This window comes from Bos javanicus, chromosome 24 (assembly GCF_032452875.1).
Source record: "Bos javanicus breed banteng chromosome 24, ARS-OSU_banteng_1.0, whole genome shotgun sequence".
Taxonomy (NCBI): domain Eukaryota; kingdom Metazoa; phylum Chordata; class Mammalia; order Artiodactyla; family Bovidae; genus Bos; species Bos javanicus.
The window spans coordinates 21,175,549-21,194,660 of record NC_083891.1 but is presented as its reverse complement, the minus strand read 5'-3'; the positions used below and the strand labels follow the sequence as shown (position 1 = coordinate 21,194,660).

At 40.9% G+C, this 19,112-nt stretch overlaps 1 protein-coding gene across 6 annotated transcripts in view; it reads right to left on the bottom strand.

Moving 5' to 3' along the window:
• Window positions 1-12,824: 12,824 nt before the first annotated feature.
• RPRD1A (regulation of nuclear pre-mRNA domain containing 1A) overlaps window positions 12,825-19,112 on the bottom strand; it is a 68,799-nt gene continuing 62,511 nt past the window's right edge. For 2 of the 6 annotated variants that reach the window (XR_009733219.1, XM_061399587.1), the window contains one exon: window positions 18,656-18,852. Coding sequence is in view for 3 of the 6 variants with exons in the window: in XM_061399587.1 (XP_061255571.1) it covers window positions 18,841-18,852 (12 nt within the window). In the remaining 3 variants the exon portion in view is untranslated. Of the gene's footprint in view, window positions 16,288-18,655; window positions 18,853-19,112 lie in introns of those variants that run through there. The other 4 variants (XR_009733218.1, XR_009733217.1, XM_061399585.1 and 1 more) reach the window with 4 other exon arrangements.

Here is a 19,112-nt window from a genome sequence, read left to right as displayed (position 1 = left end):
TCTGGAATAATTCCAAAACATCTTTTACTTTTCTCAAGGACAGAAATTGTAGCGACATGTGTGGAAGCAACATATTCTTTCATCAACTGGGCATCCCAAAATATTAGTTATAAATCTTGGGTACAACTAGCAATTGTCATTAAAGTTAACAGACAAAAGAGTGGTACAGGTGTTCATATAGCTTTTGATATATTCAATTCAACCTGTCTTTTCAACCTTGTTTTGATATGAAATACTTAAAATTTATCTTCTCAGACCTATTAGCATTTTAGAGAACATTTTCTTACTAATTTTAATATGCAACTATACACACACAGCAAATATATATAATTTATACTATTTAAACTATGTCTTTGCATCCTTTCTTAACTTTTAAGAATGTAAAATCACCAGTTGTAGCTTAAAGTGAAAGTGTTAGTCACTTAGTCATGTCCTACTCTTTGTGACCCCATGGACTGCAGCCAGCCAGGCTCCTCTGTCCACGGGATTCTCCAGGCAAGAATACTGTAGTAGGTTGCCATTGCCTTCTCCAGGGGATCTTCCGCACCCAGGGATCAAACCTGGGTCTCATGCATTGCCGGAAGATTCTTTACCATCTGAGCCACCAGGGAAACCCTTATTCATTTCAGGTTAGTTATCCCAAAATTTCAGTCTGAACTTGGGTATTAAATATTTGTATTTGGGGTTTTGGGCTTCAATATCTTGGAATTGGAGTGTGTGGATCTAAATAATTCTCCCTGCAATTACTAGCTAGCTGTAGTACCTGCTGCTTTTTCTCATATACCCTCAGGGAAACACTGGGCTTCCCAGGTGGTGCTAAAGGTAAAAAACCCACCTGCCAATCAAGGAGACCTAGGAGACGGGGTTCGATCCCTGGTTCAGGAAGATCCCCTGAGTAGGGCACGGCAACTCACTCCAGTATTCTTGCCTGGAAAACTGCATGGACAGAGGAGCCTAGAGGGCTACAGTCCACAGGGTCACAAAGAGTTGGACACAACTGAAGTGACTTAGCATGCATGCAAACACCAGGCAGGATTCCTGGTATTTAAATATAACTGTATATAATTAATAAAAAGAGACAAATAAAAGTTGTCTAGGTAGGTCTAAAATTTAGCTTTTTAATTTTGTGGTCAAAAGCAGGACTATTTAAACATCTAACTTAGAGAAAGAAGTTCCCTTGTGGCCTAGTGCTGCCATGACCCAAATTTAATCCCTGGTCAAGGAACTGAGATCCTGCAAGTCATGTGGCATGGCCAAAAAATAAAATCTAATTTGGACTTCTGAGTTTTGGGGAGTTCACACTCCTCCACTAAGATTCCAGTAAGTGTTGTGTTATTTCCTCATATCAATTAAGTATGAATTACATTTCCCTGAGCTTCAAGTATCTCTAAGGTGCAGTATCTTATCTAGGATTAGTCCTCATTAGAGATTATGGTCTATCTAAAATATTGCTGGCATACCAATTCTATTCTAAAGAATTAATCAAGTTTCTAACCATAGTCTCATACATGCACATCAAATATGCTAATACTGTCTTTAGGCACTTCCTGGAAAACTACAGTACCTAAATTCTGACAAGAGAAAAACACTTAGACCAGTAAGCCTTTGAAACCCGAGGTTATCAAACCTGGGGAAGTTTCATCATCTTGATAATATTATTTATTCGGCTTTGCTGGGTCTTCGTTGCTCCTTGGGCTTTTCTCTAGTTGCAAAGAGGGGCTGCTCTCTAGTTGCGGTGCTTCTCTTGCTATGGAGCATGGGCTCTCGGGCATACGGGCTTCAGCAGCTGCAGCACACAGGCTCAGTAGTTGCGGCTCCCAGGCTCTAGAGCACAGGCTCAACAGCTGTGGTGTATGGGGTTAGCTGCTCCATGGCATGTGGAATCTTTCCAGATCAGGGATTGAACTCGCGTCTCCTGCACTGGCAGGCGGGTCCTTAACCACTGAACCCCCAGGTGTGTGTGTCTATGTGTGTTAGCCGCCCAGTCATGTCAGATTCTGTAAGACCCCATGGACTGTAGCCCACCAGGCTCCTCTGTCCATGGGATCCTCCAGGCCAGAGTGCTGGAGTGGGTTGCCAGTTCCTTCTCCAGGGGATTTTCCTGCACCCAGGGATTGAACCTGAGACTTCCACATTGCATCACCAGGGAAGCCCCATAACCTCAGTTATATATGTAAGCCATTAAGCTCTTGTAGGGGAATCATTAAACTTCAATAAAAGCAGGAAAATATAGTACATTCCCACAAATTAGTGCTTAGGTTAAGCTAGGAACAGAACCCTCACTTGACTGTGTATCTTACAGGTCCCGGTCTGAGAGACACAGCCAAAGCTGGGTGATGGATGCTCTTCCAAGGAGGATTCATATATTTCACCTTAGTCAGTACACAGTTCTCGCTGTTGCCTCAAATCTTCACAGTCAGAAATGTCATTCCTCAAATTATGTGGTTAAACAAACTAGCTACTGCATTTACCAAAAACTAAATCTAGCTAGTTAGCAGCAAGAATGAGTAGCACAGTCCTTGGTCTGCAGTCTGACCATCTTTCCCCATCAGACAGTCAATATCAGTCATGATGACGACAGAGTGAAAGAAATCAGACTGCACACCATGTTTCATTTTTATCTGCTAGGATCTTTATTTTACCGGTCCATAGTTTAACAATTGTTGCAAGTGAGTTCAGATACAGAGTCAGGTTTTATGAAACTAAACATCATGTTCTAACCACTGCATTTCCAACAACATGAATAGAATAAAAAACTGCATCACTTTTTTTGCCACAGAGAAGAGAAACGTGTGTACACACACATACATGCACACATACATACATACATACATACAGCTGTGGCATGGGGTAGTGGTGAAGGGCGAGGAACAATTCTCAAGACAGCTTGTGTTGTCTAGCCCATGCAGCAGGTAGCACATGCCTGAAATCAGGTTTTTCCTTAAAACCTTACCCTTCTTTCCAAAAGACCTACTCTAAAGTTAGTCATATTATTCAATATGAGTAACATTTAATGCCTTCGGATTTCCATTGAGCAAAATGTTTATATACAGTATTTCATTTAATTTTCATTTAATCCATCAGTGTTGTTGACACACAGGTAAAGAACACATTAAAAAAAATCTTTTTCATTGTTTGATGCATGGAGAGCTGACAGAGATAAAGTCAAATGTCATTCCTCTTTTCTATAATGCTCTTTCCAAGGACTTCCCTCGTGGTCCAGTGATGCAGAATCTGCCTGCCAGTGCAGGATGCTGCTGCTGCTGCTAAGTCACCTCAGTCGCGTCCAACTCTGTGCGACCCCGTAGACAGCAGCCCACCAGGCTCCCCATCCCTGGGATTCTCCAGGCAAGAACACTGGAGTGGGTTGCCATTTCCTTCTCCAATGCATGAAAGTGAAACAGAAGTCGCTCAGTCATATCCGACTCTTCGCGACCCCATGGACTTCAGCCCACCAGGCTCCCCTGTCCATGGGGTTTTCCAGGCAAGAGTACTGGAGTGGGGTGCCACTGCCTTCTCTGCAAGTGCAGGATACACGGGTTTAACCCCTGGTCCAGGATCTAAGACCCCACATGCTGTGGGGCAACTAAGGCCACGCGTCACAACTACTGAGCTTGCACACTCTAGAGCCCGTGCTCTGCAACAGGAGAAGCCACCACCACGAGGAGCCTGCACAGCACAACTGAACGGTGGTCCCCACTCGCAGCAGCTAGAGAAAAGCCCACGGGCAGCAACCAAGACCCAGCACAGCCAAAAATAAAATTTAAAAAAAAAAAAAAAAATTTTTTTTTTAAAGCTCTAGCCTAGACCAATGGATAAAGAAGCTGTGGTACATATATACAATGGAATATTATTCAGCCATAAAAAGGAATGCACTTGAGTCAGTTCTAATGAGGTGGATAAGTGAAATAAGGCAGAAAGAGAAATATAAACATCATATACTGATGCATATACATGAAATCCAGGAAAGATGACACTGATGAGTTTATTTTCAGGGCAGCAGTGGAGAAACAGACACAATAACAGACCTAAGGACATGGGGGGAGAGGAGGAGGGAGAGGGTGAGATGTATGGGGAGAGTAACATGTAAGTTTACGGTACCATATGTAAAATAGATAGCCAGTGGGAATTTGCTGTGTGACTCAGGAAACTCAAACAGGGGCTCTGTGACAAGAAGGGTGAGATGGGGAGGGAGATGGCAGGGAGGTTTGGGAGGGCGGGGACATGGGTGCACCTATGGCTGATTCTTGTTGACATCTGACAGAAGACAACAAAATTCTGTAAAGCAATTATCCTTCAATTAAAAAATTAAGTGGCCAAAAAGAAAACAAAGCTCTATCCAACTGTTCCCCACAGACATCGAAACCGTTCTTTTCTCAGTGTTGCACATTTTTTCATACCACTTGCATAGAACTGATGACGTTATAATATAGTCAGTATCTGCTTCCCACATTAGAACTGAGTTCTGTAAGGGCAGAGGTGCAGCTCACTCACACTTGAATTCTCTCAGCTTCCGGTATGGTAACTACCACATATTAAAGGCTCAACATATTCATTCAAAACCAACAGAAACTACATTTGCTATATGAAATGGAAAGGAGGCTTTTACTTAGACACCATGTGTGCATGTAGTCAGTCACTCAGTCATGTCTGACTCTTTGCGACCACCAGACTCCCCTGTCCATGGGATTTCTCGGACAAGAATACTGGAGCGGGTTGCCATGCCCTTCTCCACGGGATCTTCCCAACACCATGCACCACTATTAACTGGGCTTCTGACAGCTTAGGTCAATACAATCTTGAAAAGCTGAAATGGGAATTCTGGATTGGGAAGCTATGGTTTTCTTGGGAAACTACAAACTCTGAGACTATCTTCCTCTTTGTGGTCACTACAGTTCAGTTGGCACCATTTTTGAAACTGTAAAGAGCTCATTAGACTTTTCACCTAAACAGCAAAGAAATGTATTTCAATTCCTGTTCCAACTCCAGTCAACTGGTGATGGCTGCCTGGAGCTCTGATTTTTGAGGACACATTCAGGCTTCATAGAATTAAAGATATTTGCCATAAAAAAGAGACAGCAACCCATGGGCAGAAGGGCATGTATGACATACATGTGTCGTCCCTGCTCTAAAGGAAACACGGCATGGGTTCAGACAAACGGCATACTTGCAGAGTTCCAGGATAAAACTACTCTCCAGCCTGAGAAGAACTGAAGATGATACAATTTTGACTTCACGGCTGAATTTTGTTGGCTCTTGATGCTATGTCTTTCTAGAAAGTAAGTGCTTAGTCTTTTTTATCTGAAGACCTCTGCAAATAACTACTGACAGTTTCATCCTTTAGAAAAGTACAATGTGCAGAAGCATTCTGCTGCTAAGTCGCTTCAGTCGTGTCCGACTCTGTGTGACCCCATAGACAGCAGCCCACCAGGCTCCCCCATCCCTGGGATTCTTCAGGCAGAACACTGGAGTGGGCTGCCATTTCCTTCTCAATGCATGAAAGTGAAAAGTGAAAGTGAAGTCTCCCAGTCGTGTCTGACTCTTCGCGACCCCATAGACGGCAGCCCACCAGGCTCCCCCATCCCTGGGATTCTCCAGGCAAGAACAGTGGAGTGGGTTGCCACTGCCTTCTCCAATGCATGAAAGTGAAACAGAAGTCGCTCGGTCATATCTGACTCTTTGCGACCCCATGGACTGCAGCCCACCAGGCTCCTCCGTCCATGGGATTTTCCAGGCAAGAGTACTGGAGTGGGTTGCCGTGGCCTTCTCCTAGAAGCATTCTAGGACAACATAAAATACAAATCACAATTTCATTAAGTAGCATACAATGAAAGAAGTCTATATATCCTTAACATTGTATCAATAAATAAGATTTCTAGTACAGTACCCAAAAAACTCGACACACTGCTATCATATCCATGTAAGGCACCGAGTAATGTAACAAAAACGGAAACCAATGTTCATAAACAAAAATGAAGGGCTTCCCTATCAGTCCAGTGGTTAAGACTCTGTGCTTCCACTGAGTGGGGCATGAGTTCTATCCCTGGTTGGGGAACTATTATAATGAAATCCCACAAGCTGTGCAGCATGGTCAAAAATAAATGCAAATATGGAAGAGTAATAAATTGCCAACATCTGCTCGATCATCGAAAAAGCAAGAGAGTTCCAGAAAAACATCTATTTCTACTTTATTGACTATGCCAAAGCCTTTGACTGTGTGGATCACAATAAACTGTGGAAAATTCTGAAAGAGAAGGGAATACCAGACTACCTGACCTGCCTCTTGAGAAACCTGTATGCAGATCAGGAAGCAACAGTTAGAACTGGACATGGAACAACAGACTAGTTCCAGATAGGAAAAGGAGTACATCAAGGCTGTATATTGTCACCCTGCTTATTTACCTGATATGCAGAGTATATCATGAGAAACACTGGGCTGGAGGAAGCACAAGCTGGAATCAAGATTGCCGGGAGAAATATCAATAATCTCAGATGTGCAGATGACGCCACTCTTATGGCAGAAGTGAAGAACTAAAGAGCCTCTTAATGAAAGTGAAAGAGGAGAGTGAAAAAGTTGGCTTAAAGCTCAACATTCAGAAAACGAAGATCATGGCATCTGGTCCCATCACTTCATGGGAAATAGATGGGGAAACAGTGGAAACAGTGGCTGACTCTATTTTTCTGGGCTCCAAAATCACTGCATATGGTGACCGCAGCCATGAAATTAAAAGACGCTTACTCCTTGGAAGGAAAGTTATGACCAACCTTTTCAATAGCATATTGAAAAGCAGAGACATTACTTTGTCAACAAAGGTCCATTTAGTCAAGGCTATGGTTTTTCCAGTGGTCATGTATGGATGTGAGAGTTGGACTATAAAGAAAGCTGAGCATCGAAAAATTGATGCTTTTGAACTGTGGTGTTGGAGAAGACTCTTGAGAGTCCCTTGGACTCCAAGGAGGTCCAACCAGTCCATCCTAACGGAAATCAGTTCTGAATATTCACTGGAAGGACTGATGTTGAAGCTGAAACTCCAATGCTTTTGCCACCTGATGTGAAGAACTGACTCATTTGAAAGACCCTGATTCTGGGAAAGATTGAGGGCAGGAGGAGAAGGGGACGATAGAGGACGAGATGGTTGGATGGCATCACCTACTCAATGGACATGGATTTGGGTGGACTCTGGGAGCTGGTGATGGACAGGGAGGCCTGGCGTGCTGGGGTTCATGGGGTCGCAAAGAGTTGGACGCAACTGAGCGACTGAACTGAACTGAATGTTTGGTTTTGGTTTTTGTTTTGGTTTTGTGTGCAGCTGTTTTATTCACATCTATATCCCCAAGCCTAGAAATAACACAGAGTATTATGTTTAATGCATATTTGTTAAATGAATAAATTAACTATTAGATTTTTCTCATTTCCAAATTTTCTCATATTCTCCAATCTTACTCTTTTCCAACACAGTTATCTGGCTTATGTCCTTTTTTTTTTTTTTTAAATTTTATTTTACAATATTGTAAAGTTTAAAAATAAAATAAAATTTGAACTGAATGTTTTAACCAAATGATGCTCAACACTGACTCTAAACTTTTTATAGTGAAAGCAACTATTTAAAATTTCTAAAATGACAGGAAATAAGCACTTGGGGAATCTCTTCATTGTATCTAACCTAATTAAAGTATTCAAAAGTAATTATTAATCTGCAAAATATATATCTAGTGAATATTTAAATTCATATATGACTATGCTTATGTAACATCTGAAAATAAAATTGCTTACCTATTGCCCTGGGTTATTTGAAGTACCAACTGTTACATTATGTAACTACAAGGATTTTTAAATTAATAATATGGAGCTTTTTAAAAAACACTTAGAAAACACTTCTTCTATATTAAAATAATTAAATTTTCTGTATATTATTTCTAAGTCATTTGTTTCAAAAAACACACTAGCCTTAAAAAAAAGATCTAAGCCATGTTATAAAACCTGGGTAAGAAAAAATTCTACTTGAACCAATCAGTTGGCTCCATCATTAGCAGTTCAATTTTTATTGGTTCCTGGTGGGAAAATTACACCCAACTAGAAAAAGAGCTTTATGCCACTTATATAGAACTTTATCATAATTGTAACTGCTGGGCTCAACAGTGGACATAAAAGCAAGACTAGAAAGAAGTTAGTCTTTCTTCCTCATGCTTTCTAAGACAGGGAAAGACTAGCAATTCTAACAGGGAGACTGCTGAGCACTAATGACTAGGCTAGGGTGTCACGCGCTATCAACTAGATAAAGGTACAAAGAACTGGACATGAAGCATGCCTGAAGTGCTGCAGAGCTTAAAAGTGGAAGTGTTACTTGCTCAGTCATGTCTGACTCTTTGCAGCCCCCATGGATCACAGCCTGCCCGGCTTTTCTGTCCATAGAATGCTCCAGGCAAGAATACTGGAGTAGGTTGCCATGCTCTCCTCCAAGGGATCTTCCTGACCCAGGGATCAAACCCTCGTCTCTTACATGTCCTGCACTGCCAGGCGGGTTCTTTACCACTAGCGCCACCTGGGAAGCTCAAACACCAACTCAAAAGAACAATGAAAACTAAATTTCCCTCACTTAAGCACACTCCAGCTGCAGTCTAACAGCTCAAATCACAAAACCACAACCAAAACCACAACCACCTTATGGCAGTTTATCACCAAATTATACGAATACCTTAACAATCAAACAGCATTGTGAGCTCTCTGCTAGTAACCTGACCCCATAAAAGTACTATGAGATTTTACAACATAAATATCAAGAGCTGGAAAAAAGAGACACTAAATACTAATGTGATATTTCGAAAAAGCCGTGTATTAATATATGATTTAAACTTCTTAAAATTTCTTAACTTGTATTTCCATAAGTAAACACAAGTTTTATTTAAAACAAGTATTTCTTTGTATATTTGTAATATGACTTTAAGATGATAAATCTAACTAAACAATGCAACTGAATTTTTCTAAATATATCTGAATAATAAGCCAATGGCTCTGCATAACAATTTCCCTTAAATCAAAATTTCAATTTTGTACCTTTTCCATGATGCAGAGAATTCAAATGTGAAATACAATTACTTCTGAAATTCACTTCAGTCATTCCATTTTAATCAGTGATCCATTTATAAAAAGGGCAATAAAAGGACTTCCCTGGTGATCCAGTGGTTAAGAATCTGCATTGCAATGAGGGAGAAGTGGGTTGGATCCCGGGTGGGGAAGCTAAGATCCCACATGCCACGGGGCAGCTAAGCCCATGAGCCACAGGTTCTGAGTCAGCGTGCCTGTGTGCTGCAACAGAAAGACCCCGTGCAGCCAAGAAAAAGGGGCACGGGGAGGAAAATATAGTTTTTCATCTTTGATGGTATCCAGCAAGTTGAAAATAAAATCACAGGGATTTCAGTAATTCAAACGGCTAAACCTGTGGTAGTATAAACATACAAAGGGCTAGTCAGCCTTTTCGATAAGGCAGATGATGGTCGGACTCCGGACTGCATCGCTGTTTCTCCTTCACTCTACCATCCTCAGAAGCAAAGGACAAGAGATACCCTGGACAGAGAAATGAAATAAGAAAATATGGAGAAATTTGCCAGCGTGGAGACAGGCGGTTTCCAAAATGTAGAAATAATGCAGATGAAAAGCATTTCTTGGCTTGCCAGAAAAGTGTACTGTTTTACAATTGCTTTTGTTGCACCAAGTCCTTTTATTCCCTCTAAAGCTTTTCCATACTTGACAATAAAGTGCTGAGGTAAGCTGTCGACTGCCTGCAACAGTGGTACACAAAACAACCCTGGAACTTTCGTGTGCATCAGGACTACCTAGAGGGCTTGTGTAAAGGATACACTGCTGGTCTGCAACCTCAGAGTTTCCAATTCAGTAGATCTGGAGACTGAGACTTCAGCATTGTAAAGAAGTTCCCAGCTGAGGCTAATACTGCTGGCCTATGGAACTACTGGCTTGGAAGAAATATGGTAGTTTAAAAATAAAAGCACACTTTGGTCAATTCTAAAGTGTTATCATATTCCATTCCCACTAGACTGTAAACCTTTTGAGAGCAGCCATGCAGTTGAATAATCTCTGTATATCTCAAAAGATTTAATACCTTAAACACAGTAGGTATTCACTGAAATGTTGTCTAAGATAACTATCCCTACAACAGCTCATTCTAACTCTTTGTTGATATGAATACAAATAACTGCTTTGAAAAAAAGCAACTGGAAATCAAAGTAGGGACTTGCACAGATATTTGCACACCCATGCTTATAGATGTATTATTCACAATAGTCAAAAGACAGAAGCAATCTCACATGCTGTGCAGCACAGCCAAGAGATAAAAAATAAATAATAAGTACATAAGGTGGAATCCAGGGTCCACTGACAGATGAAATAAACAAAATTTGGTGTATCCATACAATGCAAAATTACTGAGCCTTAAGAAGAAAGGAAATTCTGACACATGATACAACATGAATGAACCTAGAGTGAATTGTGCTAAGTTTAATGAGGTAGGCACAAAAGAACAAATATTTTATAATTCCACTTATATACCTGGGGAAGTCAGATTCATAGAGACAGTGAAATGGCTGCAAGGACTAAGGCGTTCTGTTTAACGGGTAGAGTTTTATATGCGGAAGACTTTGGAGATGTTTTAAAGGTGGGTGGTGCTGATGGCTGCACAATAATGTTACTCATCAATGTATTTCCTGCCAGAGCACACTTTAAAATGGTGAATTTTATGTTACGTTTGACCTCAGTGAAAACAACACAAGACAACTGGGTGTCATAGCTTTTCGTAAGCACCCCTTCTTCAGCAGTGCTTCCAGTTAGGATGTTTCTTTTTAATTTGAATGTTTGCATCATAACTTCACATTATGCAAAATGTGATATGTGATGGTGGAGCTGCTACACAACGTATCAACTTAACAGGCAGCATCGTGTGGTAGTTCAGAAGCATAGGCTCAGAGTCAAACTTGGAGCTGGGTCTGAATCCCGGCTTCACCATTTGACTTGTTCGGGGTCTGCATCTTAGGCTTCTCCATGGGCTTCCCTGGTAGCTCAGCTGGTAAAGAATCTGCCTGCAATGCAGGAGACCTGGGTTCAATTCCTGGGTCGGGAAGATCCACTGGAGAAGGGATAGGCGACACACTCCAGTATTCTTGGCTTTCTCTTGTGACTCAACTGGTAAAGAAGCCACCTGCAATGCAGGAGACCTGGGTTCGATCCCTGGGTTAGGAAGATCTCCTGGAGAAGGGAACAGCTACCCACTCCAGTATTCTGGCCTGGAGAGAAATTCCATGGACTCTATAGTCCATGGGGTTGTAAAGAGTCAGACACGACTGAGCAACTTGCACTCACTTTAGCTTCTCCATAGGTAAAACTGGAGTAATCAGAGCCATCTATCACAAAACTTATGTGAAGTGCTTACAGCAGTCCTGGTGTATAGTAAGTTACATATATGTGAGACCTACCATCAGTGTGTTATAGACCATAATTTGCTCAGTAGGGCACTGTTTCCCAAAGCGCAGTCAAGAATTACCTGCATCAGAATCATCACGTAGCTCATTTAAAATGCTGATTTCCAGGTCTATCCCAAATCTTCCAAACAGAATCTCTGGATAGAAGTTCCCCTATATAAAACCTACTGCCACAGGGGGAAATAGTGGAATGGCAACGGGAAGCCCCCGAATTCAGATAAAGTGACCAGAGGCCATCCAGGGGTGGGGAGCCAGGGGCACTGGCCTAAGGACTAGCTCTCTCAAACTTCTAGATGGTAAAATCACAGAGAATTCTGATCCAGGAGGGACGTGCCCTTCCTGCAAATGTCCCAAGAGAGACTTATGAAAGTTTAGCAAACAGTGCCCTAGAGATTCCTTAAGATTTCTAGTATTTTCCAGTTCTGCTTTAAATGTGGCAAGAGGACCTGTACTCCAGAGAGTTCAAGGTACTGTAAGTGAATCTGCTGATTCAAAGGCACTTAAGACTGTGCAGCAGATCATAAAAGAAGATGCAGTTTCATTCTCTGCCCAAAGAACTTGTTACATAATGAACTGTAAAACCCATACTCTTATTATTACTTGGAATTGCATGGAATTACCTGGAATTTTAAGTCACCACGCAAGTCACAGACTTTAAAGCTGGTTTAGAGCAATGGTTGTCAAACTCAGTGGCATCAGCATCAAATTGTTAGGAATGTAATCAGGCCTTACCCCAGTACCTCTGAGGGTGGAGCCCCGCAATCTGTAGTTTAATAAGCCCTCCAGGTGCTACTGATGTTCGCTCAAGTTTGGTTCTCACTGACCAAGCAACTGGAATTTCCTTTGGCAGTTTCTCCACCATCAGATCAGATCAGATCAGATCAGTCGCTCAGTCGTGTCCGACTCTTTGTGACTCCATGAATCGCAGCATGCCAGGCCTCCCTGTCCATCACCAACTCCCAGAGTTCACTCAGACTCACGTCCATCGAGTCAGTGATGCCATCCAGCCATCTCATCCTCTGTCGTCTCCTTCTCCTCCTGCCCCCAATCCCTCCCAGCATCAGAGTCTTTTCCAATGAGTCAACTCTTCGCATGAGGTGGCCAAAGTACTGGAGTTTCAGCTTCAGCATCATTCCTTCCAAAGAAATCCCAGGGCTGATCTCCTTCAGAATGGACTGGTTGGATCTCCCTGCAGTCCAAGGGACTCTCAAGAGTCTTCTCCACCATACCACTGCTGAATACTTCCAGCACTTTCCTTCCCTCCCGGTCCATCCTCATCTCCCCTCCTCACCCCATATCCACCTGAGCAAATACACAAAAATGATCTGCACATCTCAAAAAGAACGTAAAACTTTATTAAGAACATCTTATATTGTCATCAGATACAAGCAAAGAAAAGGGGGTAAAGAAACAGGGAGACTTCATCTTCCCATGTGCTACTGCCACCTCAGAACAGACTCGTGTGGATGGCTGGAATTACAGATAGCAACAAACGCTCTGTATAAATAAATTCAGTAAGTAACACAATGCTCCCTTTCTATACAGAGAAGAACTGAGTTTACACTTTAAAAAGCTGTGATATAGTGCAACAACTATTAAGACTGCCGCTTAGAAGCTACTTCTTAATAGAATACAAAGCAGTTTAGTAGCTTTAAGTTATTTCATATAAATTTTTTGAATGGAAAATTCAGAAAGGACAGTCTAACTTTCCTAATTAATTTGTACTTTTGAGAGCTTTCTTTCTGAAGATTTCTCAGAACAGTTCAATAATAATAGATGAGTTGCTCATCTACAATGACAACCAACAACCTGGTTTTAATTTTGCAAATCAAGATGACCAGGTCATCTCAGCTTTTGCTGATCCTGAAAGAGTTCTTATAGAAAAACCCTGATTCAGAGTGCATGTGAGATGAGGTACCAAAATAGCTGCACCTGGACTGGTTTTCCTAGAAGGGGAGGTTGGCTATTGAGCACAGCTGATTTTCCCAGATTCCCAGGCTCCCCCATGTGGTTCTTTTACTTACTGTATTGATAGAAGGAGCAGAGGGAACACCAGGGAATCTGTTCAAATTGCCACTCCAGACAGCTCTCTGCACTGTTTGTGGAGAAAAGAGTGATGGTATCCATTCAAACCAAATATGCCTACTGCAAGTATGGTGACATGCTTTTCTCTTGAGGGGCCAGGCCAAGCTGCACTCAAAATGCATGATTTGCCTCACGTACACAGTGAAGAAAATGTTCATGATTTAGAATTTGGTATTAGAGTACCCCCAGCTAACCCAGCTAAAGTTTCTTGAGAAATTTTAGTCCCCCTTTTAGAAAGGAAGGCTATTTACTGCTAAGGCTTACCACATTAACTATCAAGACTTCTAAAGCAGACCATATCATTTGTGTTCATGGTCAGTGAATTAACCAACAACTGAAAGCTTGTGAAGACTTGGTCAAAGGGGAAAACCGGGGGTAGGATTCAGGTTGAGTACAATCACTTACCACAAATTGCATCAAGCTCTTTAAAAAAAATAATGCATTTTTATAATAAATATTTAGAGCAGATACTGGCATTAAAATCAGTATCTAAATCAGAAGTCTTTCTTAAATGGTGAAAATATTTCAACAAACTTCTAGTAGGTTTCAAATCTTCCCAGGAGTACATAGTTTATACATTAGTATTAAATGGAAAACAAAAATGTATTTTGAATAAGTCACCACTTTAGTAGCTCATAAATAAGGTCAAGATGCTAAAAAATAAGTCAATATACAAGTTTTGTTTTCACTTTAACAAAAAGTGGCATGCTTCTGTAACAGGTATAACCAGGTTTCGATAATCGTGCATTTGCCACACCCTCCACCCCACGCTGAGTCTTCTCCTTACGCAGCCTACACCTAGGGACAGAGGCACACAAGACAGAGAGGCATCCCAATGTCTAAGTCTGGCTGCTACACACCATTTCCTTAGTGCAGAGTGATGTTACAAATACTGGTCAGGGTCTACTACTCGTAATTTGTCAACCATATTACAAGTTCAGTACATTCATGGTTAAGTGGATTAGGTTCCTGGGTGAGCTCTCTGTGGGAGTGTTCACAGGGAACCTAATTACTACTGTTCCTGTGGAAAAATGTGCCCCGAGTCCCAAAAGTTGACTAAAAACCTTTGGAATATAAGCCATGTATGGGTGGGAACTACGTGTGTCTGTTTTGGAGAGGCCAAACCGTTCAAAGCACCGTTCTGAAAACTACTGGCTGCTAAAATGAAATACTGGCTTTCTCCTTCACATATAGTAAATTCACTTTGACTATAATTTCTAATACTGAGAAAGAGTGAAGCCATTCAGACTAGTGAGACATAACTGACCTGTGGGATTTAAAAAGCTGTTTTATTGACTAAGATGAATCTTCTTACAACAAAAAGAAAGATGTCTAATATGTAATGAATGAAAAAAAATGTTTATCCTAAGTAATCACTGAGTACAAAATCCACAGCTTAACAGTGTGATTTAAAGAGAAAGCAGGAGAGCATGCAATTGCTCCAACACAGGGTTAGAAATAAAAGGTAAAAGTACATTTGTTTTGGTAATTCTAAATATACAAATATAATATTTACCATATCTACCCTGTAGTGTAGGACTGCTTAATTCCCATTTATACGTAATTCAAAAACCTTAAGGAAACATTAAAAATGTTCCAGGCAACTTTACTGAACATTAATGAATATTGAGTTCATGAGATATTAGAGCTAAAAATACTACTGTTTTTAAAAGTTAAATGGCTAAGAGAATATTAAGGTACCATTATTTTACTCTTCTTTTAATCCCACAGATGGCTTTTTATGTTAAAGGGATCAATTATGTTAAAAGGAGCTTGATTTGACAAACAGAGATTCCAGAATCAGAGTTGTTCTCTTGGTACAGTGTCAATTTTTTTTTAAACATTTCCAAAAGCATTTTCATAGCTATCTACCTAAATAACTCTAAACAGCTTTTAATCAAGGGGTCCCTATATAACACTCCTTTTATCCTACACTGTGGCTGTTGGGATGAAACACCTGTTGTGGAAAAGTTCTCTAGGTTCTGATCTGACCCTCAAACAACATCCATTTTTAGTATTAAATGACCGACCTCTGGGGAATAAGGAATCTAAAGTGTTGAGAGGCACAGAACTGATGTTTTGGTTGAGGAGAAGGGTGAAAATCAAGTTGAAACACCTAGTCCCTTCTACAATCAAGTCCTAACTATACCATAATAAAGTCTCAACCAACCTGATTAGTTCTTACCCTTTAGGAATCACATACTATACACTGATTAGATACTGAAGAAAATAAAGAAAAACATTTGAAAATACATGAAGAAATAGAAACATGGAAATTTCTCACAAGGCCCTGGATCAAAAAAATTTACAAAAAGATCTTTTGAAAATAATCACTACTTGTGAGCTTAATACACATAGATTCACTTTGTTTAAACTAAGTCATGTTAACTTACCAATAAAATAGTAAACAAACCAACATTTTAAACAATTTTATAAATTACCTGTCATTTCTTTTTGTTAATGTCACTCTCTCAACAATATACAAAAATAACACTACAGCACTATCCACCTAACCTGTCTCCATCTCTTGCAAAGTCCTGGGCCCTGGAAAGAGACTGGTCATCAATCTTCACTGTAGATGTCCCCCGCAAAGGGCAGGTGCATGTGGCTGCCAGTGACATTGGGCAATCGAGATAAGTCCGGCAGGCTCTGGATCCGGGACCTGAGTTCTTTGCGTACCAGGGAAACTCTGGCTAACTTGCGCTTGTATTCCTGTAACATCAAACCACTCTCATTAGCACTGTGGGAGTTCAGAAAGGAGCTATCTAGCTTATCCAGCTAATGCTCTGCAGAAAATCTGATAAAGCACTCAGTTTATGCTGAAAAACAAGATTATGTAAGCCTTAGGACCAAAAGAGGGATTTGGGAAATACTCAAGTAGGGAAACTCATTCTTAGGAAAAACTACAGTCTTAAGTTGCTGCTTCACACCTGTAAAAAGAAGACTAACATATTAATGTATCAATATTTAACTGAAGCATATAGGATTCTCAGGTATACCAGGGCAAGGATAAGAAAAAGTATATATTTATTTCCACAAGCTTAAAATAAAATTTAGCAGTGTTTTTGACTATAAATGTTGGCAAAAAACCACAGGAGTATTATCAGTATCTTTGAGTTTATCTCGAATAGAAACCAGATGCTTCATTATTACATCATACTTTTTCACATTTATCACTACTTTGAAATAATTAGACCAACTGCTAGTGTTACTTAATTTATCAGTAAAGAAGCATGTATTACTGTTCAAGTTTTATTACTTCAATAACTATTTCAATATAACTTTTTTCTATTGTAATGTTATGCATTTTATTTTCTACATTTAAAGTATTTAACTTGAGAAGGGGTCCAAGGCTTCATAGGCTCACCAAAGGATCTCAATGGCACAAAAGGAAAAAAACTTAGGAAACCCTGCAAACAGCAGCCTAAGGTGTCAGACTAGAAACCAATAAAGATCATGTTTGGCTTAGGGGGAACAGGCCATTCTCTGTAGTGGAAATATCTTTTATTAATAACTGAAGCTTTCAGACTTCAACCAGGAGAGAGGAACCTTCTTTTTCCATCACCTAGTACAGGCAGAGTGTGAAGAGGGGAAATCAAAAAGTTGACTATTATTTCCTCTATAAAGACTAGAAACTTTTCCTCCCTCTGACCAAGGGTTAGCTCACCAAGACAGAGCAGGTGAGTGAGAAGCTTTCATCTGGGGTAGAAGGCCTATCCACAAGGAGCCCCTTTTTATTTCTCAATTCTGACTAAATCTCCTAGGAAATTTTTGGAGAAACAGAATTCTCAAAAGAACACCAGCCTCATCAACCATCAATTAAATGAGAACCTCTGGAAGCAGGTCCAGAGCTCTTGAATTTTGTAAAAGCTCCCCCAAAGGATGCTAATACACGAGCCACTTCTCTACAGGTTTTGTCTAAAAATGAAATCAGGGAAGCTTCTCTAAATTACTAAGTCCCCTCTTTTAAAGAACCACCATTAATATGCCTGGGGAAAGGAATCTGTCAGAATTACTATATCCCAACCACTCTAAGGCAATGGGGGAAACAGGGTTTCTGAAGTACACTGGGGAAGTGAGCACCCTGGCAGACAAAGCCAACGAGGTTGAAAGCTGGGCATGTTGTAGGACAGCTTTGGACACAAAAGAGAGGTGTCGATTCTTGCCGTGTCTGCCTGTCCTTGCACTTTTAATCCATCATGAAGGTCAAGGTTGAGTAAGGGAATTTAATATCTAAAACCTCAAGGTTAAGACTTTCCTGTTCCCTTTTCCCCTTTGCCAGTGACACTGGCACAGCAGGTAGGTTTCAGTACAGCAGCTCTGAATGGCACACAGAAAAGCAGCAAGGTGCTCATTCTAGATACACACTTTTCAGTCCATACACATCTCCGCACTTCGCACACGTCCTTAGAATACTCTGGTGGGGGCAGGGGCAAACACATACCTCCACCTGTCCCATCTGTGTGCATGCTCAGTGGCCTCAGTTGTCTCTGACTCTTTGCGACCCCATGGCAGGCTTCTGTCCATGGGATTTCCCAGCAAGAATACTGGACTGGGTTGCCATGCCCTCCTCCAGATCTTCCTCACCCAGGGATAGAACCCATGGCTCCTACATCTCCTGCATAGCAGGAAGATTCTTTACCACTGAGCTACTGGGGAAGCCCCCATCTGTCCTTTTGTACTAAATCATTCTTTAATAAATAACACCTAAAGTACTCCAAGGCTAGCACGATAGAGTCAGATGCTGTTTAAACATGCACAGAAGTAATTACTCTGCTCCTCTTGAGGCTAGATGTCCTGAGAAGTCTCATGTGCCTTTAGTGATCATTACTGCCCATCCTAATTTCAAGTTTCTAGCAACCACACAGGCTGTTCTTCAGTTATTAAGATTTATCTTAATCCTTTGATTCAGGCAACCCACTCCAGTACTCTTGCCTGGAAAATGCCATGGATGGAGGAGCCTGGTAGGCTACAGTCTATGGGGTCGTAAAGAGTCAGACACAACTGGGCGACTTCACTTTTACTTTCATGGCAATTAAAAGCCCTCTACGAACTGGTGACACTGCATACAAAAAACTGGTAAACATAAACAAAAGCTGCCCTTTATTGGATGTCCACTGATACACCAGGCATTAAAAAAAGAACTCATTTCATCCTCTCAGTAATCCTGTGAGAAGACTGATTATCCTTCACAAACAGTAAAAATCAGGCTTTCCTCAATTAGGAACAAAAGTAGTAACCAAAAATTTTCTTCTACTGTCAGAATCAGACTTTCATCTGAAAGACAAAAGATTTAAGAAGTTGTGGTTAACCATCTGATGTTAGCTTGAAGAAAAAACCGATGAAATCTGATTAACTACCCAACTCTATGATCCAGGGCACAGTTCTAAAGGTCTTAAATTGCCTCACTGGATTCCACAGGCTGGTTTCCTATGTCAACGATGCTTATAGTAAGAGGTGTGTGTTGTTCTGAAACTGAGGCTCTACCTCAGACATGGAGGCTGAGAATACTGGGGCACCAATAACCCCTGCCCACC